The sequence below is a fragment of the Phoca vitulina genome, unplaced genomic scaffold, assembly GCF_004348235.1.
Source record: "Phoca vitulina isolate PV1807 unplaced genomic scaffold, GSC_HSeal_1.0 scaffold23, whole genome shotgun sequence".
NCBI classification, from domain to species: Eukaryota; Metazoa; Chordata; class Mammalia; order Carnivora; family Phocidae; genus Phoca; species Phoca vitulina.
In genome coordinates this window covers 19,643,860-19,667,842 of record NW_022589726.1, presented here as the reverse complement: position 1 = coordinate 19,667,842, position 23,983 = coordinate 19,643,860, and the positions used below count along the sequence as shown (strand labels likewise).

General features: G+C 46.9%; 2 protein-coding genes across 3 annotated transcripts in view; both read right to left on the bottom strand.

Annotated features, from left to right (window-relative positions):
- Nucleotides 1-3,594, bottom strand: part of BIN2 (bridging integrator 2) — a 32,172-nt gene extending 28,578 nt beyond the window's left edge. For both annotated transcript variants that reach the window (XM_032420790.1, XM_032420792.1), the window contains exon 1: nucleotides 3,475-3,594. In XM_032420790.1, coding sequence (XP_032276681.1) covers nucleotides 3,475-3,555 — 81 coding nt within the window. In that variant the 5' untranslated portion in view covers nucleotides 3,556-3,594. The remainder of the gene's footprint in view (nucleotides 1-3,474) is intronic.
- Nucleotides 3,595-6,108: 2,514 nt separating this feature from the next.
- On the bottom strand, nucleotides 6,109-23,983 carry CELA1 (chymotrypsin like elastase 1). The gene is made up of 8 exons (XM_032420624.1): nucleotides 23,904-23,983; nucleotides 23,153-23,235; nucleotides 21,705-21,805; nucleotides 20,672-20,797; nucleotides 19,309-19,445; nucleotides 17,962-18,107; nucleotides 7,079-7,228; nucleotides 6,109-6,327 (listed from the first exon to the last, which is right to left on the bottom strand). The coding sequence occupies exons 1-8, from the start codon at nucleotides 23,941-23,943 to the stop codon at nucleotides 6,310-6,312; spliced, it is 801 nt and encodes a 266-aa protein (XP_032276515.1). The 5' UTR covers nucleotides 23,944-23,983; the 3' UTR covers nucleotides 6,109-6,309.

Genomic DNA, 23,983 nt, shown 5'->3' with positions numbered 1-23,983 from the left:
GAGACATTTAGAGAGAACGAACAGGAACATGAGACAAAGTGAATGTGGCAAAATGTTAATGCTTGGTGAAAAAAGTGAAGAATATTCCAGGGTTCATTGACCTATTTTAACGTTTACGTAGATTGGGATATGAGGATAAAAGCTTAAAAAAAAAAATCATTGCAGGGGCACCTGGGTGGCTCAGTTGGTTAAGCGTCTGCCTTTGGCTCAGGTCATGATCCTGGAGTCCCAGGATCGAGTCCCGCATCTGGCTCCCTGCTCAGCAGGGAGACTGCCTCTCCCTCTGCCCCTCACCCGGCTCATGCTCTTCTGTTCTCTCTCTGAAATAAATAAAATCTTTTTTTTTTTTTTAAGATTTTATTTATTTGACAGAGAGAGACACAGCAACAGCAGGAACACAAGCAGGGGGAGTGGGAGAGGGAGAAGCAGGCTTCCCGCTGAGCAGGGAGCCTGATGCGGGGCTCCATCCCAGGACCCTGGGATCATGACCTGAGCCGAAGGCAGACGCTTAACGACTCAGCCACCCAGGCGCCCCTGAAATAAATAAAACCTTAAAAAAAAAAATCATTGCAGATATATAGTTCTTTACCAGGACCCTTCCCCATAATCGTTTATTATATTTTAGTTAACTCTCTCAATTGGGGTAATTTGAATAGGGCCCAGTTTATGTGAGAAATCCTCATTTTCAGGATACATGCTAAAGGAGGCTCTTCCTTAACATGGTCTTAATATACTTTCTAGCCTTTTCTGCCACCACTCCCTATTCCAGCTCAGCTGCATTTCTCACTATTCTGCCTACAAGGATTTCCACACTCCAGGCCTTGCTTCTGCTGGCATTCCTCAGCTGGAATGCTCCCCTACCACTTGCCTGAGGAACTACTCATCAGCCACAGTTCCCATCGCAAATTCCGCCTCTGCTACAAAACCTCCCTCAATTCTCCTCAGTCTTTCTCTTCTCTGAATTCCCACAGAGTACAGATCTCTCAGGTGACTCATTTAACCTTTTTTTTTTTTTTTTTTCCCTAGACTAGAAGCTTCTGGCAGGCGATAGTGCCTCTTACTCATCTCTAAATTCCTTCCCGGGTCCAGTCCAGGATCCCGGACAAAGGAATTTTTCTGTAAGTATTGTTGACAGAACTCTCTGGGAGACAAGTTGAATAAAAGTCAGTAGAGGAAAAGACCAACAAAGAAGTGGTAAACAATGCCCCTTCTCAGGGGAGAGAGAACTGAGAGATTTGCCACAGAGAAATCACAAACAGATGGTGAAAGCATTCATTTGAAATGTGAAGAAGTATCTTGCTGTAAAAACACATTCAGTCTCACGTTGAGTCTGGGTGGAAACTGGAAAATAAAACAAGAATGCTTCATCTTCCCTGTGTGTAACAGTCATTGGACCTTCACTCCTAGCTCTTCGGAGGAGGAGACCTGGGCGAAAGGTGTTTCTCCTCCTAGTTTTGCTCCTGAGAGATCGGCAGGAAGTGGGCTGGCGAGGCAGGAAGTGGGCAGGCACAGATGGTTTATTAGGAGCCTTGTAAAGAGAGCAGCCTGAGGTGGGGAGCCAAAGGCAGGACACCTGGCCTTCAGTGATAGTTCTGCCATTTGCCAATCTCTTTTGAGTCTCGTTTCTTCATTTCTAAAACTGGGATGTTAATAACATGCTCAAAGTGTTGCAAAGATGAAGTGAGACCCTATCATGCGAGTGTTGGCTCCATAAAGAGAGAGATGGTGTCTTTCTTAATTTCCCATGGCTTGTCAATCGTAGGCGCTTGATATCTGACCCATTTGACTATTTGACCCCTGAGTTACTACATATTACTCAGAAGATTTCAGCCAACTGCTTATAAAAAAAAACTATAAAGTGTTCCAGGGAGTCCTTTCTTTTGACAGTAACTTTCTCTCTCTCTCGCCTTCAAAAACCTCCCAAGACTCAAGGACTCTGGCAGGCTGAGTTGAGCTCCTCCCCACATTCCAGGCCATTCCCACTCTATACTGCTCCAAGTTCAGTGTCTGCCTGCCTTTATGTTTATGTCTGGGCGCAGAGCATCTTCCTGTTTTCTGCCTTAACCTGCAAGTTCCCTGAGGCAAATGTGAAGTGGCTCCTCTCTCTGTTTTCTCTGGGTTCAGACCAGGAAGAACAGGGTGTACCTGGGTGGTATTTGCCTCTGAGGTACAAGGCACCCTTGCCCCTTCTCTCGCTTTGGTATCCTTACTTACCACGTTGAATTTCCAAATCATTGAACATCAACTGTCTCATTTCACAGATGCAGAATCTTAAGCCCAGAGCAGGCACATTATTTATCTAAGGCTTTGGAGTCCATGCTTAGAAAAGGAGAGAAATCCCAAACCAAGGGCATAGTGTTGATGATAGGTTGGAGGAGGACAGAAGGTGAAAGAATGAGGTAAAATCAACTGCTGTATCTTTTAAAAATAATTATTATCCATGAGTTTTTGGCCTTCTGGGTTTTCTTTGTTCTTCCAACCCATAGTGCAGCTGGTACCTCCTGTTCTCCACACCGCTTCTAACCAGACCTGCCCACAGGCTCTGATCACTGTCAGATTTGTAACTAGACAGCCTTTCAAGACGCTGAAACCACGATCAAGGTGAAGTTAAGAGTAAGATGAAGTAATGAAGTCTAGCCACACAAAACCTTTCCTTTTCCTCCACTCTTCCACATGACCCTGGCTTCCTCAAAGACAGAAAAAGGAGATTCATCTCCCAAGAGTGTTGATAGGTGGAGAGCAGAGAGGTTCAGGTTAGAAGGGAAGGACATACTCTGGACAGGTAGAAACAAGAATGTCATTAAAATGTGTAGGGGAGTGTTACAGGGGGACAGCCTACCTAAATGCTAGTGCTGGAGTAGGACCACCCAGAGCTAAACCCAGAACACAATCTAGAAAGAGATGCTCCTTCAACACCCTGGGCCGGGTACTTTTCCAACTCAGAGACCACACAGAAGGGCAGATACGGGCTACGGCTTACATCAGCTTCAACAACGCGCAGAGGCCCGGCAGGGGTGGGTACAGAGAGAATCCTGCAGAATTACTCTAGTCCTTGTGGACTAGGTGGTCCTCGCTGATAGCACAGCTGGTCATGGCTGCCTTATGACTTTGGGGGAGATTATCCCCTTCAAACCTTCAATTTCGTCATCTGTAAAATACCATCCTCCCTGGACGGCTAGGACAAAACCTGCCAACGTTGGTTCCTTTCTCCCACCTTTCCTGGGTCGGCCTGAGTCTTGTTTAGGGTTCTGCGGGAGACTGTTGTCTCCTCTGCGTCCCTACCCTTGCCCAAGATCGGGGGATTTCCTCCGTTCTCTCAAATCTTTCTGTTTTAAGGGAAACCCAGTCCCACGCCCATCTGCGGGGGAAGCCGCGGACCCCTCGGTTCGGCCCAGGCCCCCTCGGGCACACTGCACGCCCCTCGCACCGCGTCCGGCCGGCGGGACCGGCTGGTGGTGGGGCCCGGCCACCTACCTTCTCCTGGGCTCTGCTGAACTTCTTCTGCACCTGCTTGGCGAACAGGCCGGCGGCGCCTCCCGCCTTGCCCTCCGCCATCCTGCCGGCTCCGGGCGGCCTGGCCCGGCGGCCTGTGGTTTTCTGGAGGCCCCCGAGGAGGAAGTGCGGTTCCCGGCATGCCTCGCATCCGGCCGTGGCCGCCCCGCCCCACGCCGCTCGCGACCCCCGCGGCCGCCCAGGCTCCTGCCGAGGCCGGCTCCCGGCGCAGCCACGGTGGCCCTGCGGCCCCCCCAGGCCCACCCCCGCTCAGCCCCGGCCCCAAGGGGGACCTCTGGAGCTCAGGCTGGGGGCTGCACCTGTTCGGAGGAGGAGGCTGGAAACTCGGGCCTGCCCTCAGGTGGTGCTCCCTCAAAATCAGCCTTGAAGCTGCGCAGCCCGGAGGGACGGGAGCACCAGCCCCACGGAACAGAGTTTTCTAACGTGGGCCGAGACCCTTTCGTGCCTGCAGCCAATTCGCCATAACCGTCAGCACTGGGGAATAACTGGAACGGTGGGGTAGAAAGATCGCGATTTCCACTTAGCAAGAGTATTGAGAAACGTTGTTTCACTTCTATGCGCGTGTCTTCTGGGTTGCCGGGTTAAATGTTCGACTTATTCCAGGCTGCGGTTTTTAAAAATGGAAAGCCTCTGCCGGAGAGGTTTCCTGTAGGCCTAGAACTGGTAGGGACAGAGTGGGGGAAGGGACAGGCCCCCACATCGGGATTTGAAAGGCAGGAACAACTGAGCCAGCGGTAGAAATGGGGGTCCTTAGGGAAGGAAAGGACTGAGGAGGAGAGACTGGAAGCCCGCGCTGGGGAGCGGAGCACACTTCTCTAGCTGTACGGACTGGTGCGTGTCCTGGGTGGAGGCGGGGTGTGAAGACAGACACAGGCTGGGAAAGTGGGGATGAGGCTGCCCACATCACATCTGTTGCTCCCACCGAGGTCTCCTAACTGAAGCTGACCCCTTTGAGGGGATAGCCGGAGATGAGGACACTGGGTTTGGAGGTATCATTTACTCACAGATTTTTACAGTGGTGTAACGTCCCTCCAAGAGGGGAAGAGGGTCAAGATGACTTCCTGACCAGGAGTGGAGAGGGAAGCTGGAGGCCCTTGTCTGCTGTCATTTCCCAGGCCATTCCCCCAAACAGACAGTGCACTCGGCCAGCTGTGTGACGGGCATGCTGGGTGTCCGGAAACCAAGGATAAATTTTTAAAAAATGAGATCTCTGACCTCAAGATGCTTAAAGTCTGAGGTGGAGAGACGTTGGTAATCAGATGATTATAATATTATGTGCTTAATGCATTTATAGAGATGGATACAAAATTGTCAGGTCCTAGGTCATTAGGGTTTATTCTGGACGATAGCTGTGGGGATGGTCTGGAAGGGGCAGAGTGCAGAAAATGGAAGGACTTGATGTTGGATGGGAAGAAGAGGGGAGAAGCCCAGGGGATGGCAGTGCTGTGGGAACACAGAGAAGGTGGTCACGATAACAGGTCTGTCGCTAGCAGAAGGAGGCCAACACCTGTGTCACTCTTGGCGTCTACAGCATCCTCAGCAATGCAACCCAGCCACTGCCTCCTAAGAAACCCTCTTCTGTGCCAGTCTCTTAGGAACTGAAATCGATGGTCACCAAATCATGTGGTTTTAGAGCAGGGACAATCTTCAGAAGTTAACTAGATGAGGAAACTGAGTCACAGAAAAAGCTGGTGACTTGCCCAAGGTTACCCAGTTCCTCAGTGTTGGAACCGAGATGGGAATACAGGCATCCTGACCCAGCTTCTTACAGTGCATACACTGTTCCAGAGGCTTCTGCTGACACTGCAGCCTACAAACGCCAGGACCGGTCTTAGCCGGTTTCTCTGGTTATAACTTTAACTACCTATTCCCTCTTGTCTGGTCCTCGGGGATCGCTATGAACAGCTGCTTCTCATCCTCTTCACCTTCTTTCAGTTCCCTCTTCCGTCTATTGTAGACCACTCCAAAAGACTGAGCCCAGGTCAGGATCGGGCAGAATTATCAGCTTCCCAGTTCTCTGTGGTTTATAGAACCCCAGATCCGGTTGTCTATTTTAGTCCCAGCCTTGAAATGCTGACTCACACTTAGTTGGAGGCCCTCTATTGTGGTCTCTTCTCCCTTTTTGTTCTGCTCAACCCTTTCCTCTCTTCGTTCCGTATCTTCTTTTCTCCTTGTTTCTATTCTTGCCTCCCTCGTCTCCTTTGTAATTGGCCACTTTCTTTGTCTGCTGGCATCTGACCTACCACTGAATCCTATACTCCTATCTCTAGGGTATCCTAGTAGTTGCCATCACTCAGAACTTTGGGGTGAGCACCTGTTCTAGACACTGAAGGGGGGAACCAAAAGAAGGATGAGCCCACAGTCTACCTGGGAGAGTCCGGGCACATTTCAGCACTCAAGAACATTTTAAAGCACTCTTTGCCTTTGCTTATAGCAAAGGCACATGGGAGGAAGAGCAGATGGGCAGATTGATAGATAGGTAGATCCGAAAATAATGCAAAAAGAATAATGTAAAACCATTCCCACTTGGCTTAGTTTGTGAACTGGTAGAGGTGGCGGTAAATGGAAGAACCAGCATGGAAATGTGATGACATCCGATGTGGATCCTAGAACTGCATTTCCTTTAGAGGGCTCCATTACAAATAAAAAGACTCAGGGTGGTAATGTACATTCAGTTGTATTTGCTTTTCTGTGTCTGGCTCGGTGGCCTCTCAGAAAGTTTTGTCCTTGATGGTCTCAAGTCCTACTGTGGATCTAAGCATCATCCTGGGCAGGCCGTTGGATTCAGGAAGATGTTCAGTTGGAGGCAATAACCTGAAGGAAAAGCCGATATGTCCACAGTCAGTAACTTCTGCCCACCTCCCTTCTGTTTTCTTCCAGGACTCCTGGTTGAGGGTGGCCCTGCCCGGGTTTCTGGGGTAGTTGTAGGGGGGCAGGAAGTAGATCTCAGCTGTGTCGGGACAATTCAGTGTTATAGGCAGATGCCCAGCACTTAGTGGCAAGGACAGGCCTGGAGACGGTTGTGAATCAAAGTTCATACCACAAGACTCCAGAGTGTGTTTGAAGGCTGGAGGGCATAGGTGGGATGATGATGAAGTGGGTCAGTGTGGAGGTAAATTCTCACCTAACCTTCGAGCATTGTCTAGGGTGGTAAAACCTCTTGCCAAAGGGTAGAGCAGCTTCTCATAATGCCCTTAGAAAGAGCTCATGGGAGAAAATGTTAGTGACTCTTCCATTGCCCGAAAGCATGGGGGCCTTGCTGCAGCCATTTTTTTCCCTTGGCTTTGACTTAGGACAGCACTGATATGTGCCTGGTTGAGGTCTGCTGTAGTCACTGTCTTGCCCTAAGCAGTAAACACTTTGGTGAAGCCTGAGTGGGTATGCGGAGGGGGACCCAGGACGGCAGCATTATGGTGGGAAGGTGCACCACGGAGGCAAGGGAAAGGAGTAAACGAATGTGGTAAGGAAGATGGTGGCTTCCCCTGGCCAACTTCTGCTCCCCAACCCTGCCAGTACACGGGGGTTCAGATGACCGTGTTTCAACCCGTCATCTGGGAAGACTCACTGTGTTTATCCAGGAGATGTAGGCAGAGACCCGGGTGAAGACTGTGGGCTTCCTGGAGACATTACAGCCCAGGCTGGACACAAAGCTGGTCACTCCATGGACGGTGTACTTGCCACTCACCAAGCAATGGAGAGGGCCCCCAGAATCACCCTGCAGGGAGGAGAAGAAGGGGTCTAAAACTCCATTTTTAAATCTCTGAACCTTTTTTTTTTGCTTATACCCCCTCCCCATTTCTGCTTGTAAAATCCAGTGCAGTTTTAAAGCTCCAATTCAAATCCGCACTTCCTTCGTATCCCCACAATGCAGATGAAATCTCTTTTTCCTTTCGGGACAACCGCAGTACCTTTTCCTTTCTTTTGCTGCACTCATGTCATGTTCTGCCTTGTATTTTGGTTTCATAATTTGTTTCTACCTGCCACGCCTATCTATGAGCTTCTTGAGACAGGAACTGTGTCTTACTGATACATTTCCTCTCCACAATGCTAGCATACAACTTTGAACATCTTAAGCTCAGTAGCTTTTATTGACTTACAGCGAACCTGAGAGTAGGGGGAGTAGAGTGTTCTAATGATTTTTTCATCCCCAGCATTTAAACCAATGGTTCTCATTAGACTTAGCATTTAGACACAGGGTAGGTAGTCAATGCATTAAACTAAATGGGGGTAAGGAAAAAAAACTGGGGTGTAAAGAGGAGTGAAAGTGATGTATTGGGTAGCGGTTACATGCTCAGGCTTAGAATCAGAGGAACCTGGGTTGATAGAATATGACCTTGACACTCTCCTCCTTATTTAGCTCCCAGGATGCCAGTTCTATAATTCCAGACAGAAAATGGAAAGATATTTCTCTGCAAAATCTGACCAGCATAAGAGGGAAGACCAGATGATCCTGCCATTGGAGGTCCCCTGCTGCAGTGGCCTCATTTGATCATCCAACAGACCAGTTCACCGTGGATGAATCCCACCGAAGGCTCAGAGCTACTGATCAACTTTTTACCCTCACTCTGAAATAAGAGCAGATGGTGAAGGAGTACCAAACATCTGAAGAAAGCCTCTAATGTAACAATAAAGTTCAAAACAAGGAGACAAAGAAATAAACAAAAAAATGAAGGCAACCAAGATTTGTAGGGAGAAGGAAACAAGCAATAAAAAACTATGATTAATATTGCATCCATGATACAAGAACAGCATGCTATTAAACAGAACATTCAGAAAACAAAAAAGAGCCTTTGGAAATTATGACTATGATTGTAGAAATGAAAGATTGGAAGGGTTGGAAGATAAAGTAGAACAAACAAACAAAATATAGAGAGACTAAGAAAATAAGAGGACTATCTAAGGAGGTAAGTAGGTGAATAACAGAAATTCTAGAGAGAATATAAAAATGGAGGGGAGGTAATCATCAACAAACATTTTCAGAACCAAAGTTCTGGAGTTTCTAAAATGAGAAAACCCACCAAGTCTCTTTCACAATAAATGCAAATAGACCCATACCAAGACACAAAACACAGGGGTCAAGAGAGGATAAAATAAGTCATTTACAAACTAGTGGACAGTGTGGGGTTGACTTAGTGATAAGTGGAATATATATTATTCAAATTAAAAAGACAGTTATTAACTCCAGGGAAAACAAAGTTCTGCAGGAAATGAAAAGTAATTTTAGAATATAATATGGATGAGAGGTCAGGCATGAAAAAAGAGGTAATCTTGCCCATTTGCAAGGACATGGATGACCTCGAGGGCAGTATGCTCAGTGAAACAAGTCAGACAGAGAAAGACAGATACATTATGATCTCTCTTCTATGTGAAATTTAAACACAGAACAAAACAAAACAAGCTCATAGATACAGAGGACGGATTGGTGGTTGCCAGAGGTGGGGCGGTGTGGGTGGGGGAAGAAATGGAAAAAAAAAACAACTGCTTCCCTTTCTCATGAACTTACTGAAGAATTTGCAACATCAAATAGTGTGTAAGACAAGAAACAGAAATAGAGGAACACATGACCAGGGACCCACAATAAAACATATACCCGCTTGGGTGTGCCAAGCATGTCTCTAAAAGAATATAGAGACAGACAAGAGCAGCTGTTGACTCCATGAGGATATAATTTTATATAATTCACTTATAAGCTGCTTTTGATCACAAAGCACTCTTCCAAAATGCTCCAACTGTTAAAAAATGACAGCAGGCCTAAAATAAAGTCACTTCCGCCAAGCTCTACGGAGACTTAATACCTAACCTAACTGTAGCTTCAGCCTCTCCCAGAAATGTGATCTTTAACCAGCGAACCTGGAAATTCCCAGTCAGCACTAGGAAGTAATCTGCTGATAGACCTCTTAGGAGGGCAACCTTGCCTAAAACAAGGCATTCTTTGCTAATAATTTCCTTTTTCCATTCTCTCTCTGCCTTTATAACCTTTTTCTTTTCTACAGCTTAATGAAGCTCCTTTCTATTTTCTAGATGGGATGCTATCTGATTCATGAATCACTGAAGCCACTTTGATCTCTAAATTTAATCAGCTGAATATTTGTTACTTAACAGATTTGGTGGCAGAGGCCAGACCAAAGGACACGTCTGACAGCTCCAGGGACACCAAGAAACAGATGAGTGTGGCATTTTGCGAACACTGAGTTTACGGTCTTTCTCACCATTTCCAAGGGCCGTGGGTAAGTCCCCTTGTCAGTTCCATTATAATGAACTCTCATCAGATCTTTAAAAATGGGCATTTTTAAGTCTTTTATCATTTACAGAGAGTTACTGTTTTACTCAGATGATTTTACAAAAGCTTCCTGCAGATGTGTTTTATCTTCAGAGAAATTCATGGAAAAGAATCTGACAAGTACTCTAGAATACAGGTCTCTGATACTTTCAGATCAAGCAACTGAACTGGTTGAAAATTTCCAGAACTGCTGGAAAAAATGGATTCAAATAGGACAAATGTTAATTACATGGGCCTGCATGAATTGAGGAGGATGATTATAATTTCTATGACTTCTCGTTGAAAACATTGCTGGTTCTCTAATGTTTTGCTTTTCCAGATTTTAGGAAACCTTTTTTTTTCTTTTATCTTCAGCTATCAACAATTTGGTGAGCTATATCTTTGTGACCAAAGATGAAACATTTCCTTTTTCTCCCTACCTGATCTCTCCATAATTCGAAAACTCTCGAGTATTCTTTTCATGACAATATACCGTTGACCCTTGAACACCATGGGGGTTAGGGACACCAACTGCCCCTCCCTGCATAGTCAAAAATGCCCGTATAACTTTTTACTCCTCGAAAATGTAACTAGCCTACTACTGACCAAAGCCTTACTGATAATATAAACAGTCGATTAACACATATATGTGTTCTATACTGTATTCTTACAGTAAAGTAACCTAGATAAAAGAAAATGTGATTTAAAAATCATAAGGAAGAGAAAATACACTTATTGTTCTATATTGGAAAAGATCCACATATCAGTCGACCCACATAGTTCAAACCCATGTTTTTCCAGGGGAACTGTAGTTAGTTATTTACAGAGGTTCAATGAGAATCTGATCTCCTTGTATAATAAGACACAATTGGGGGGCGCCTGGGTGGCTCAGTCATTAAATGTCTGCCTTCGGCTCAGGTCATGATCCCAGGGTCCTGGGATCGAGCCCCGCATCAGGCACCCTGCTCGGCGGGAAGCCTGCTTCTCCCTCTCCCACTCCCCCTGCTTGTATTCCCTCTCTTGCTGTCTCTCTCTGTCAAATAAATAAATAAAAATCTTAAAAAAAAAAAGGCACAATTGGAAACACTGGTTATATTACCAAAGCCCTGATTAGAATATCATATTTAAGAAAGTTGTGTATAGGCTCAGATATGACCAGACAGTTTCAAGGAACTAAGGTTGACTTTACAGAGCCAATAAAGCCTCATGGAAAAATTGACCTGGTACTTTGCTTACAAGGTTCCAGCAAAGCAGTCTTCAAAAGAGATTACGTTGAAACTAACAATATGTTCTATGTTAACTAATTAGATTTAAATAAAGTTAAGATAGAAATTTTAAAAAAGAGCTTATGTGATCAATCACTATTCTTGCTGCACTTATGTAAATCAGGCAACGTTTAAAGCAAACTAATTAGCTTTACTATAAAAAATGAAGGTAATTGTAGAGAGAAGAAATTATGTTTACACTTTCATGTGTATTAGATTCTAATCCTGTTAATTGTCTTTGAAGTTCTATTATACACCTGTAAATTGGCCTGGATCCTGAATTCTTCCAGTTTCCTAAAAAAAATCTGGCTGTGACTCTTCACACTAACACTTCCAATTTTCTCTCACCCTTCTGTTTTGGAATCGATAAGAACAAAGACTGCCCTTGAATCTCCTTGGAAGGGACGACACCAGGTCCTCCTCACCACCCAGAGGGCAGCCAGACTCCAGGGACTTAAGCCTTGGACATGCATCTCACAGCTGGAGAAGGCCCCACCTGACATCTGGTCCCACACAAGTGTTGGAGACCTCCCAGGCAAAGTCACTAGGGAGAAAAGTAGCTGACATCGAGGTAGACTGCTTCCTCCCAAGAGGCCAGTTCAAGACTTCATACTCTAACTAAATATGAAGCCCTTTCTTCTTCCCTTTCTTTCCTTTACTCTGGTGCTGGCCTGGAAATAGAACACCATCATCCACATCTCCTGGGCCATGGCTAAGGGCGGTAGCCTCTGGAACTTAGAACAACTTTTTATTTCAGACTAAGAGAAGACCTAACTCTCCCCTGGCTTGAATGGGCAAATGGAACAATCCCTGAGAATGAATCCATCTCACAGTGCCACCTGATCGAAAAGTGGTTTGTGCCCCGAGAGAGTTTGTCTTTGTCCGTGGTGGTTATCACCCTCCTTGGGCTTACAAAGGACTAGATAGCTGGCACACAGCCAGGAAGTGCCTTTTAGGTTATCCAAGTGTGCCCGCAGACTTGCCACAAATGAACTAAGACACCGACCTCATTGTACAACTCCCCTGGATTTACATCATCGAGTTAGAGGAAGAACTGAGTTAGAAAGGAATCATTGATTATTCATGACTCAGGATTCCCTTCCTTTGGTAGGGCCACACTTCCTTGGTTAGGAGTAGAGTAAATGTACATCAGAATATGAACAGAAACCTCTCCATAACTCTTGAAGACCTGGTAGAATCTGTTGCCAAGACAAGAGATGCCCCACAAAGACCCTTAGATTCTCTGGCCAAAGCTGTTCTTGATGATAGGATAGTCCTTAATTATCCCTAGCTGAGCGAGGGGATGTCTGTGCTGTGGCCAGCGCCACCTGTCGCACCTGGATTAACACTTCTGGAGGAGCTGAAACTCACATGAGATCACTGAGCAAGCTACTTGGCTTAAAAGGCTGACTCCTACAATGGGATCTCTCTTTGACTTCTTTGATTTTGATTGTTTGGGTGTTGGGGACCATGGCTCCAAAGTGCATTCCGAACATCAGGAATTAATCCTGCTTATAGTAATCATCATAGTCTGCCTGGTCTGTTGTTATCCTCTCAACAGCTTCAAATGCACGTTCACAGCCACCGACCACCAAGCAAGTGATCCCCCCAAGACAGAAACAGCAAAAAAGGAATGAAGAGAATGAGCAATGTAAAGATTGTGAACCTGAAGTCACATGGCCTGTGAATATCACAGAGGTTAAGCCAAAAACCATCATGACTTGTGAATACCACACAAAGGATCAAGAGAATTTCACAAAAAGCTGTGAGAACTGCAGAGCAGGAGCTGAGAGTAGCACTAATGCTTTACATTTTGATCATACCTCTCAGGTAAGCTGAGAATCTCATCAAAAGTGGGGGATTTTTGGGCGCCTGGGTGGCTCAGTCATTAAGCGTCTGCCTTCGGCTCAGGTCATGATCCCAGGGTCCCAGGATTGAGCCCCTCATCAGGCTCCCTGCTCGGCGGGAAGCCTGCTTCTCCCTCTCCCACTCCCCCTGCTTGTATTCCCTCTCTCGCTGTGTCTCTCTCTGTCAAATAGATAAATAAAATCTTAAAAAAAAAAAAAAAGTGGGGGATTTTTTGGGCGCCTGGGTGGCTCAGTTGGTTGGGCGACTGCCTTCGGCTTGGGTCATGATCCTGGAGTCCCAGGATCGAGTCCCGCGTCAGGCTCCCTGCTCGGCGGGGAGTCTGCTTCTCCCTCTCCCACTCCCCCCTCTCATGCTCTCTCTATCTCATTCTCTCTCTCAGATGAATAAATAAAATCTTAAAAAAAACAAGTGGAGGATTTTTTTTTAAAGGAGAAGCAAGTTTTTTTTGTTTTGTTTTGTTTTTAAAGATTTACTTACTCATTTCAGAGAGAGAGAGAGAAAGAGCACAAGCAGCAGAGGGAGAGAGAGAATTTCAAGTAGACTCAGATGGGGGCTCGATCTGGTGACCTCGAGATCACAACCACGGGATTGCGATTGGAGCCTAAACTAAGAGCCCGGTTGCCCAACTGACTGCACCACACAGGCGTGCCTCTTCCACCCAAATTCTAGTGGGGGTTTGAGAATATTTTGGGACTAGAGGAATGGAAGGTAATTAAGTTATATATAATACTATTGTCTTATGCTAATTGAACTAAAAAGAAACACAGGCTCTGGAGAGATGGAAGATGTGGCTGAGGATTTGAGGGCAGAAGGAGGAGCTGGGAAAGAGCTCAGTGGGAATGAGTGGATTGAGGTGAGAGGCGCTCAGCGAATCCAGTCTGAGGTGAAGGGTTGGGGCCCAGCAGTCTGAACACCCAGAAGACACAGTCTTGGGAACTGCAGTGGGAAAGGCTTTGGAGACAAAACTGCCTCAGAGAATTGTCAATTTGGAGCCACTGCCAAAAAAAGAGTACTCTGCTTTTTCAGAGTTCGAGACCCTGAGGGAGCAGAGGGAAAGTGAATTCATTCAGAAAGGTTAAACCTTAGGGTAAAAGGGGGAAGCTAGCGGGTGGGGACCTGGCAGAGACTGCCTTGTGTATCAGGTTCTACTTGCATGTAGGGCTCCCAGGATGCAGGAAACTGGACAAACTGGGAGGAGTTGGTCGCCTTGCTTCCGTGGTTCTAAGTGCTCACCAGGAATCTTTGATCATTTGATTCTACTATTTCAGCCAGCCTCCCAGCCTCCTGCTGGCTTCTCTTCTTCCACCTAGCACAGACCTTGCTGTTGGTCTGCACTCTTGTCCTTTGGCTCCAGTCAAGGCAGGAAAACCCAGCCCTGGATTAACCCATTCCCTGCAACTGGGTCTCGAGTCAAACGAAGTGAATCATATACTCAGTCATTGCATGGTCTCCAACCTCACCCTATCAGGAACATCTTGGAGGCTGATCATTGTCCCACTCACTTTAATTAATCCAGACCCATACAACCCTTGTTCCTTCATTCTCAGCATTCAAACTGACTCCTAGTTTATAAGTAAATAGAAAATTAATGCGGAACACCTGCCATCCTCCAGCCAGCCAGCCTGTACGCTCTTTCAGATCCATGCACATTTTGGTATTTTGCTCTATCCCTTCCTGTTCCAGCTCCACCTGTGCCCTTGGTTTCATCTCTCCTTCTCCTCTTGGATCTTGTGCCATCCACTCCTTTCTCTCTCTGACCCTACAAGATCCTTTCTTCTCTGCCTATTAACACACTCAGTGGTCCCATACTATATTCACCCCTTCCGTGACCTGTCATCGTCCTCAAAGCTATCAGACTTTTTTCCATCCAAGACTGGATGCCTTGGATGCCAAGATTGGTCCCTTTCTTTCATCCAAGATTCTTGGAAGGGGATCCTACATTCCTTACTATGCTTCTCATTGTCTCTTCATTTCTTACCTTCAATAAAGCTTCTCCCCTCTCCTGACACTGTTCTTGCCACAGTTACCAGTGACCCACCAACGGCCCAAGTAGGCCCTTTCCAGTTACCTACCGTGGCTGCTGGATGCTCTGTATACTGTGTATGACACATCAGTATTTCCTGAGATTCTGGAAAACCCTTATGATCTCTAATCCCTTTTTAAGTCTTATGGTTCTCTGTCCCCCACCTATCCCTGAAGCGCTCAAGTATTCATGTTATCACAGTTCTTTCCTCAACTCACTGTTCTTTTCTCATTCTACAACTTCTCCCCTGTGGGATGGGGGTGGGTGGGGGGTGGGGGGTGGATCTCACCTGCTGTATCTCTAGTCTGGCTCTCCCCCTAAGTTCTACATCCTATATCTAATTACTTACTGGTTAACTATACCTGAACGTCCTACTGGGATTTCAGACTCAACTTGTTCAGAACCAAATTCACCACCTTCTCTCCCAAGTCCTATAAACCTTCTCTCATTGGAGGCAGCAAACCCCTCCCAGATGACTTAAACCAGATGCCTGAAAGTCATTCCAGGTCCTCCTCTTTCTCTCTCCTCTCTGCTGCCCTAGTTCAAGCCCTCAAATCTATCGCCTAGATAATTACAATAGTCTCCTAACCTGCCTCTTGGCCAACCTTACCCTCTTCAAAGACATGCTTGCCTTGTCATCAGACAATGCCTCTAAAAAGGCAAATCTGATCATGCTATTCTCCTCTTCATAACTCTTCAATGGTTTCCCAGGCCTAAGAGATGAAGTTCATGTCCCTAAGCATATGATGGAGGTTCATGGCAGGCTGCTGCCCCCAAATATACCACTTTGGGATATTGATTATTCTGAATTAAAGTTACTTAAGAACAGACAGTGTAAGGACATTCTAACCCTACTTTGTTCCTTTGAAAGCAGAAAATAATCACCCATGTGAAAGGTACTCTCCGCGTACCAGGAGGTAAGGAGACATCTTTATCGTTAGAGATAGGGAATTTAGGGCTATATAACAAACCCTGTTAACTTCACCCTGTTGCTTCTTCACTCATTTACCCCAAGCCCAAATGTCTTTGTCCTGTCAATTCTTCACAAATTTATTATTTCTTTGTCTAAAAGGTCTTTGTCTTTGAGTCTCATATTTTTATGAGCTTCTCCACATAAAAAACAAATTAAATCTGTTTTTCTCCTGTTAATCTGTCTTACACCAATTTAATTATCGGATGAGCCAAAGAACGTAGAAGGGAAGAAGGGAAAAATTTTCTTCCCCCGCACATGGCACTTGAAGCCCTAAGTCAAGAGGCTCCTACTTGCCTCTAGCGTCATTTCTTGACATTCCCTGGTATGGTAATAGTTTATGTTCTAGCTCAGGGGTCAGCACACTTTTTCTATAAAGGGCCAAATAGTAAATATTTTAGATTTTGCAGGCTATAGAGTCTCTGTCACAACTATTCAACTCTATGAAAGTAGCCATAAACAATATGCAAGTAAACAAGTGTGGCTATATTTATTCCAATTAAATGCTTTTTTATGAACATTGGAATTTTATATTTTTCATGTGTCATGACATTATTCTTTTTTAAATTTATTCTCGGGGTGCCTGGGTGGCTCAGTCATTAAGCGTCTGCCTTCGGCTCAGGTCATGATCCCAGGGTCCTGGGATCGAGCCCCGCATCGGGCTCCCTGCTCTGCGGGAAGCCTGCTTCTCCCTTTCCCACTCCCCCTGCTTGTGTTCCCTCTCTCGCTGTGTCTCTCTGTCAAATAAATAAATAAAATCTTGAAAAAAAAATTTATTCTCAACCATTTAAAAGTGTAAAAACCAGGGCGCCTGGGTGGCGCAGTTGGTTAAGCAGTCAACTCTTGGTTTTGGCTCAGGTTGTGATCTCAGGGTGGTGAGATTGAGCTCCACGTCAGGCTCCTCACTGAGTGCAGAGACTGCTTGAGGTTCTCTCTCCTTCTCCCTCTGCCCCTCCCGCTTATGCTCTCTCTTTCAAAATAAATACACAAATCTTAAAAAAAAAAAAACTTAAAAAAATAAAAATGTAAAAACCATTCTTAGCTCATAGACTATAGAGAAACAGACAGCAGGCAGGATTTGGAAGTTTGTGGGCTCTGACTTGTGCTCTAGCTGTAGGGAACGCCCTGTAATTCTCTACATGTTCTAGAGGGTTTCTTGGCCCATGCCCTCATTCATGTCATTCTCTCTGAATAGCTTTTCCCCTTTTGCCTGGCTTTCTCCTATGTAAGCATCAGGACTTGCTTATAGACTCTGCTTTCTTGGGGAAGACAAGTCTTTTTTGACCCCAACAGGTACAGGTAAGTGCCTATCTTTTAGGGTCCTATATTGCCCACTGCATATTTTTATTATAACACTTACCCACATTGTATTACAATGTTCTATCACATGTCTGCTCCTGCCCTTCCTCCACTAAACCCTCGGTTTGAGTCATCTTTGTATCCCTAACACTTAGCACAGTGCCTGGCATTTAATAGGTAATTGAGAACATTTGTTGAACTGCATTAAGATATCTGTAAGATGGTATACTGCTGATTGATCCTGTCTAAATAGAAGAAGAAGATTCTATTTATATATATAAATGACTATAACACTATTTTGTGCGCTTCCTCTTGCCGTATTCACCTGTCTACATTCCTGGAAATACTACCGAGGTAAAGGGGTGGTGGTGGAGGAGTTACAAGAAAAGTGGGGGTTGATGGGAAGAGAGCTTCCTCGTACACGATTAACAACCACCACTCTGGGCTGTAAAAAGTCTAGGTGGCTAACAGCTTCTAAGGACCACACACACACACCGACACACAAATGTTGGGCCACATACTAGCTTTTGAGGTCAGGGCACTGGGCACGATGAATTTTAGGGTTCCTTTCAAGTTTGAGATTCTGTGAGTCTAGAGTTCCTGGCACAGACTCATTCTCACTGGGACGCCAGAGTAGCAAGTCAGGTCTGTACGTGGGAGTGGGAGGAGGTGTAGAAAGGAAGTGAGGAGAAGGTGGGGGATGGGGGGGCTGAGAGGGGAGGGGCCTAATGTGGGATTTCTGACACTTCCTGCACGCATTCACCTGGCATCCTGAGCGAACCCCGTCTCCTCCAGCGCATACCATGGTTCTCTTCATGGTGGAGCCCCAGAAAGAGGAGCTGGAGCAGGTGACGTAGTCCACAGAGGGCAGGTAGGCCTGCTGCAGCCTCCGCGCCAGCTGCCCATTGGCTGAACAGGACGCAGAGTTGGAGGTCAGCCCCAGGTGCTCTCCGGGGGGAAAAACTCTTCCACACCCTGCCCAACCTTCCCAGGCTCTGAAGAAAGCTGAACTCAGGGCAAGTACATTGCGTGCCATAGATCCTCCCCCTTCCCCTCATTATATGGAGGCTACAGGCCCCTTCCTTCAGGGGTCATCCTGTGTCTCTGTCCCAAGCTCCAAACCACCAACCTCCAATCTCCTACTCCTGCCTTTTTTTTTTTTTTTTTTAAAGATTCTATTTATTTATTTGACAGAGAGATGGCAGAACACAAGCAGGGGGAGTGGGAGAGGGAGAAGCAGGCTTCCCGCTGAGCAGGGAGTCCGATGTGGGGCTCAACCCCAGGACCCCGGGATCATGACCTGAGCCGAAGGCAGACGCTTAACAACTGAGCCACCCAGGTGCCCCTCTCCTACTCCTGCTTAAAAAAAGAAAAGAAAAATTGACCAAAATGGTCTTATTTGTTGAGGACTCTCCTGCTTTCACCTTACACTGCAAACCGTACGTAGCAGAACTGGGACCATACCCCTTGTCTTCATTTCACAAGAGCTACCTCTATGGAGGTAGTGTGATGGTGTAATGACCACCAAAGTGGGAGCCAGGATACCTGGGTCCTGGCCCCAGCTAACTAGTTACTAACTAGTCATGTGATCTTACACAGGGTCTTTACTTTTGCTGGGCCTTAGTTTCCTCATGTATAAAATGAGAGGCGGGGGCGCCTGGGTGGCTCAGTCGGTTAAGCGTCAGACTCTTGATTTCCGCTCAGGTTGTGATCTCAGGGTCCTGAGATCGAGTCCCATGGGGGCTCCATGCTCAGCGGGGAATCTGCTTGAGACTCTTTCCTTCTCCCTCTGCGCTTCCCCACCACGCTCACTTGCAGGCTCTCTCTCTCTCTCAAATAAATAAATAAATCTTTTAAAATAAAATTAAATGAGAGGCGGGTACAAAATATTCTCTGAGGTTTTTTGTTTTTGTTGTTTTTTTTAGTTATGAGTCTATGTGACTTGACTATTCCATGGCCTGTTCTTAGCTTGATTTCATGTACCAGTTATCTTATCTCTGGTCCCTTGATTCTGGCTATGAACACCTAGGACCACAGAAAAATGTGCCCCAGAAGCCCCGCTACCTACTCAAGATCCATGTGGTGGGTGGTGCCCATGTAGGTGACTTACTCTTGGTCCTGCCCCAGCCTGTGATGTAGCAGGGGCTGTTGTTGGCCAGGATGGTTCCCTCCTGTGGCAGAACACCCAGCTGGACATAGCTGTTGAGGGTCACTTTCTGGGCCAGGCGCAGCAGGGCAATGTCATAGCTGTGGGAGGAAAGGAGCCAGCTCAGGCCTTCTTTCACGTCAGCATAGGGACTGGCCCTCACTAAGCCGTTGTGTCCCCAGAGAATTAGAAACTAACAGCTTTAGGGGCATCTGGGGGGGCTCCGTCGGTTAAGTGTCTGCCTTTGGCTTAGGACCCTGGGATCAAGTCCTGCATCAGGCTCCTCTGCCCCCCATTTGTGCTTGCTCTCTCTCTCTCTAGGGCTCTCTCTCTCTCAAATAAATAAATAAATAAATAAATAAATAAATAAATAAATAAAATCTTAAAAAACAAAAAAAGAAACTAACAGCTTTAGGGGCGCCTGGGTGGCTCAGTTGGTTAAGCGCCCGACTCTTGATTTTGGCTCAGGTCATGATCTCAGGGTTGTGGGATTGAGCCCCATATCGGAATCTGTGCTCAGCAGACAGTCTGCTTGAGAATTTCTCTCCCTCTCCCTCCCCCTATGCACACAGTCTCTCTCTCTAAAATAAATAAGTCAATCTTTAAAGGAAAAAAAAAGAAAAAATTATTAAAAAAAAAAGAAACTAACGACGTTGAAGGAGGAGGGGACTGACTTGCTGGGGCTCAAACTTGACACAGTTGGATGGTAGGCTAGGTTTAACAGCAGCACCTGCTGGTGAGGTCTTGGTGTTGTAGTCTAGCTGTGACCTCTGCAACCCAGGGGAGTGGAGCTTACATCTCTCAGTTATGACAGGGGGGATCAGAAAGGAGCAGAGTGGTAGTAGATCTTGGTAGTAGAGAAGAATTCTCAAAGAAGAAAGATGAAAAATGCTGCGTGTTTCTGAAAGCTCTGCAGAAATATCCCAGTTACCTGAACCCGCCCCGCGACCCCCATTCTCCAGAGAATCAACCACCATTTTAACTACTTCCTTTCCAAAAGTTTACAGCTCAGTCTTGCAGGAGTTTTTTTCATGTAAGATTCATTTTAAGAAATTTACTTTTGCTGGTGGCGTCTATTCCAGAAAATGAATAATAAATAACAACACAGATGGAAACATTAAACTCTGCAGAGAAGGAGTTTCAGGGGATCCAATCATGCAGACCAGCCTAGATCAAAGAACTCCCAAAGACCTTCAAAAATTCCCAAGCCTTCCAAAATCCAAATTCTCAGAGTCCTTCTGAATGAATGTGAGGGACGCCAAGACCCTGTTGCTGGCCAGTCAGCCCTCGACCTCCCAGCCCAAGGCCAGCCCAGCCGTGCCCCTACCCGGCAGCCACATTATTGCTGTTCCAGGATGGATGCACAACGATCTTCTGCACACTCACAGACTGCTCGGTGCCATCATTCTGGTTCAGGTTGTGTTCTCCAACCACCACACGGAAGGTCATGGGTCTGGAGTGACAGAGGAGAAAGAACCCCTGAGGGATCCAAGGGGCTCTTTCCCCTCAGAGAAAAGCTGGGAAACCATCTCACGTCCTATTTAGGACAGGCAGCCATCTTATCTGACCCAGGCAGAAGGCGGACGAAAGACCCTGGAAGATGAGGAAGTAACAAGCTCTCTCCTTCTCTAATTTACTAACTTGGGGGAGTGACAAAAACTACCATCAACTCCATTGCCCAGTTTATGAGGTTAAGCATCATAGACTGGATATCTCATAACCTGGGAGGGGTGTGGTGAGCACAAATGATACAATGGTTCTCAGCCCACAGAGGGGTCTGGGGGAGGTTATACATCAATAGTTCTTAAAACACGATCCCTGGACCAGCAGCAGCAGCAGCATAACCTGGAAACTTGTTAGAAATGCAGATTATCAGGCTCAACCTGAACCTACCAAGTCAGAAATTCTGCTGGGAAAGACCCAGCAATCTGTGCCTTCCAGGTGATTCTGATTCATGCTCAGATTTGAGAACAATGGCTCAAGACAATATGAAAAAAATGGTTACCAGCCAGGCGTTGACCAGGCACTGAGATAGTCACCTACTTAATCCTCCTAATAACTCTACGAAGTAGGTATTATTACCCCCATGTTAGAAATAAGAGAATGAGAGCTTAGAGAAGCCATCCAAGCTAAGTAAGCCATCCAAGGTCACAAAGGTAGAAGAAGGTGGACTGGGATTTGAACCAAAGCTTGCCTGATGCCCAAATCTGTACTTTTCATTATATCCTGCTACCTTCCTGCAGGACCCCCAACACTCCCTTAAAGTCTTGCCCCGAGTGCTCAGAGATACGTATTCCTTGAGAAAGGCCAGACTTCTCCCCTTCCAGGGGCTCAGCAAAGCTGGGTTTTGTTTTTCTCACGTGTCCACGCAGTGAGCAGCCGTCATCACCCAGTTCTGTTTGATGAGGGTCCCTCCACAGTTGTGATACCATTTGCCCCCAGACAGGTACTGGAGGGAAATCTAGAAGGGGAGGGGAGAAAAGAGGGAGAGGCTGGTGTTTCTTAAGAGGCTTTGCCCCAAAGTACCTGTTACACTTCCTTCAATTCCTGCCATCCTTAAAAAGCTTCTCCAACTCTGTGGGCTAGAGATGGCCGAGGGGCTTCATGGGACCTGTTGGTTGCTACTGATCGGTTGTTGGTGGCTCCCTGGAGTGGTGGTGAGAAGGGGTGTGCAGATGGCGCTGGGATCAGCAGGAAAGAGGGCTCCGTTGTTGGGTGATGCTTGCTGGGCCCATGGGTGATGCTTGCTGTGTCCATGGATGGGGGGAGGAAAGGTGCACAGACAGTGTATTTGACATCCCTACTCTGGGTTGTTGCAAAGGGCCAAGAACCCAGGTCCTGTTACCTCTATTGCCTCTTGGTAGGAAATGTGGCCATGGAATTTCTCCATCACCTGAGCCCACTGGCTCGGGTCTCCAGAGCTCCCCCTCCAAGGTCTCCAAGACATACCCTATCCCCCTCCCCTAGGGAATAAGAACGACCTCTGGAATACTCATTTTTACCAGCTCATGTCGTCTTCAGCACCTCCTATTCCACAATAGCTCTACTTCTGAAAACTGGGCTGCAAACTTTTGTGAACTGAATTTCATTCTAACTGCCATGATTCCTCTGAAAGTGGCCATTCCCCAGTTAATTTGCCAGTTTTACGCATTTAGAATGGCTTAACTCAAAGCCTGGCTGCCCTGTCAGAAAAGTAGAAACTCTCAGTAGCCAAAGAAGCAAGCTGCTCTCCTTGGGGATGGGGTTGTGCCTGAACGCAGAGGCAGCCGGCGTGGAGTGGGCTGTGCATGTGTGTGCGTGTGCGTGTGCGTGTGCGTGAGGAGTCTGAGGGGTGGGTCTCGTACCGTCTCGCTAGTGCGGCACAGGTGGTATCTCTGGGGACATATATGTGGTTTGTGTTTGGGTGTGAGCCTGGGAAAGTGAGTGGGGTTGGGGTTCAAATCCCCTCCTCCAAAACTTTTGCATGCCTTTTCCACCTAAGCCTGGCCCCATTCATCTCTTAAATCTAGAATCCAGGGGCACCTGGGGGGCTCAGTCGTTAAGCGTCTGCCTTCGGCTCAGGTCATGATCTCAGGGTCCTGGGAAGCCTGCTTCTCCCTCTCCCACTCCCCCTGCTTGTGTCCCCTCTCTCGCTGTCTCTCTCTCTGTCAAATGAATAAATAGAACCTTAAAAAAAAAAAAAATCTAGAATCCAGACCGTCAGAGAGCTTCTTGTTGACAGGGATGTACAAACACACGCGATGCCATATACCAGCACACAGGCGACTCTTGTTTTGTTAGAAGTCTGGGGCTGTGAAGGAGCACCCACCTGAGAGGGCCAGGAATTCCTCTGGGCCTCAGTCCCTCCAACTATCCGGGCATTGGTTTCTGGAAAGTCCTGGGTGCTGTGTCCTTTGTGGGGCAGAAGAAGAGTGAGTGATGACTAAGCATGGGGTCAGCTCAGGGTAGGGAGCAGGGAGGCAGTTTGCTTTGTCTGCGAATTCACAGTTCCTCCCTAGCAAATGAGGGGCCCCGCTGAGAGTTATGGGAGCCCCTTTTGAAAATAGAGGAGTCTGAATGGCCTCTGCTTCCCCCAGGTGTCCTCAGAACTCTGGCATGTTGTGAAGGACGCATCTCACATCCCTAGGCTAGGGCTCCAGAGGCTCCCTGTGGTCTCAGCCTTGCTCGGGGGTCATCCCATGGCCTGAGGTGACCTCCCACCTCTACCCACACATACAGTGCTTTGGCAGGATTCTCCAGGGGGCAAGCACAGCAGTGCACATCCCAGTCAGGCACCTGCCAAGGGTGTCTTCCTGTAGTGGGAGTGGTGAGAAAGCCCAGGCCCCGGAAAGGGGCATCTCTGCTTCATGGTTCAAGGTCCGGCCAACCAGAGGGTTCTGCATGGAGAGTGGCCCCGACTGTTCCTCTCATGGGCTCCAGGAGGGTAAAGTTTTTGCTAGACTCACAGTCAGAGTGTTCCATCCCGCCCTGGCGTAGAGAACAGGCCTGGATTTAAGGATTGCTTTTGACCCTCCTGTTCAAATCCTCCTCCTAGAACCCAGACCAGATGACCCACTTACCATAAAGGACCAGGGTGGTGAACACCAGGAAGCGGAGCATGTTGCTGGCTGAGTGGACCACTGCCCCCTTGCCATGAACC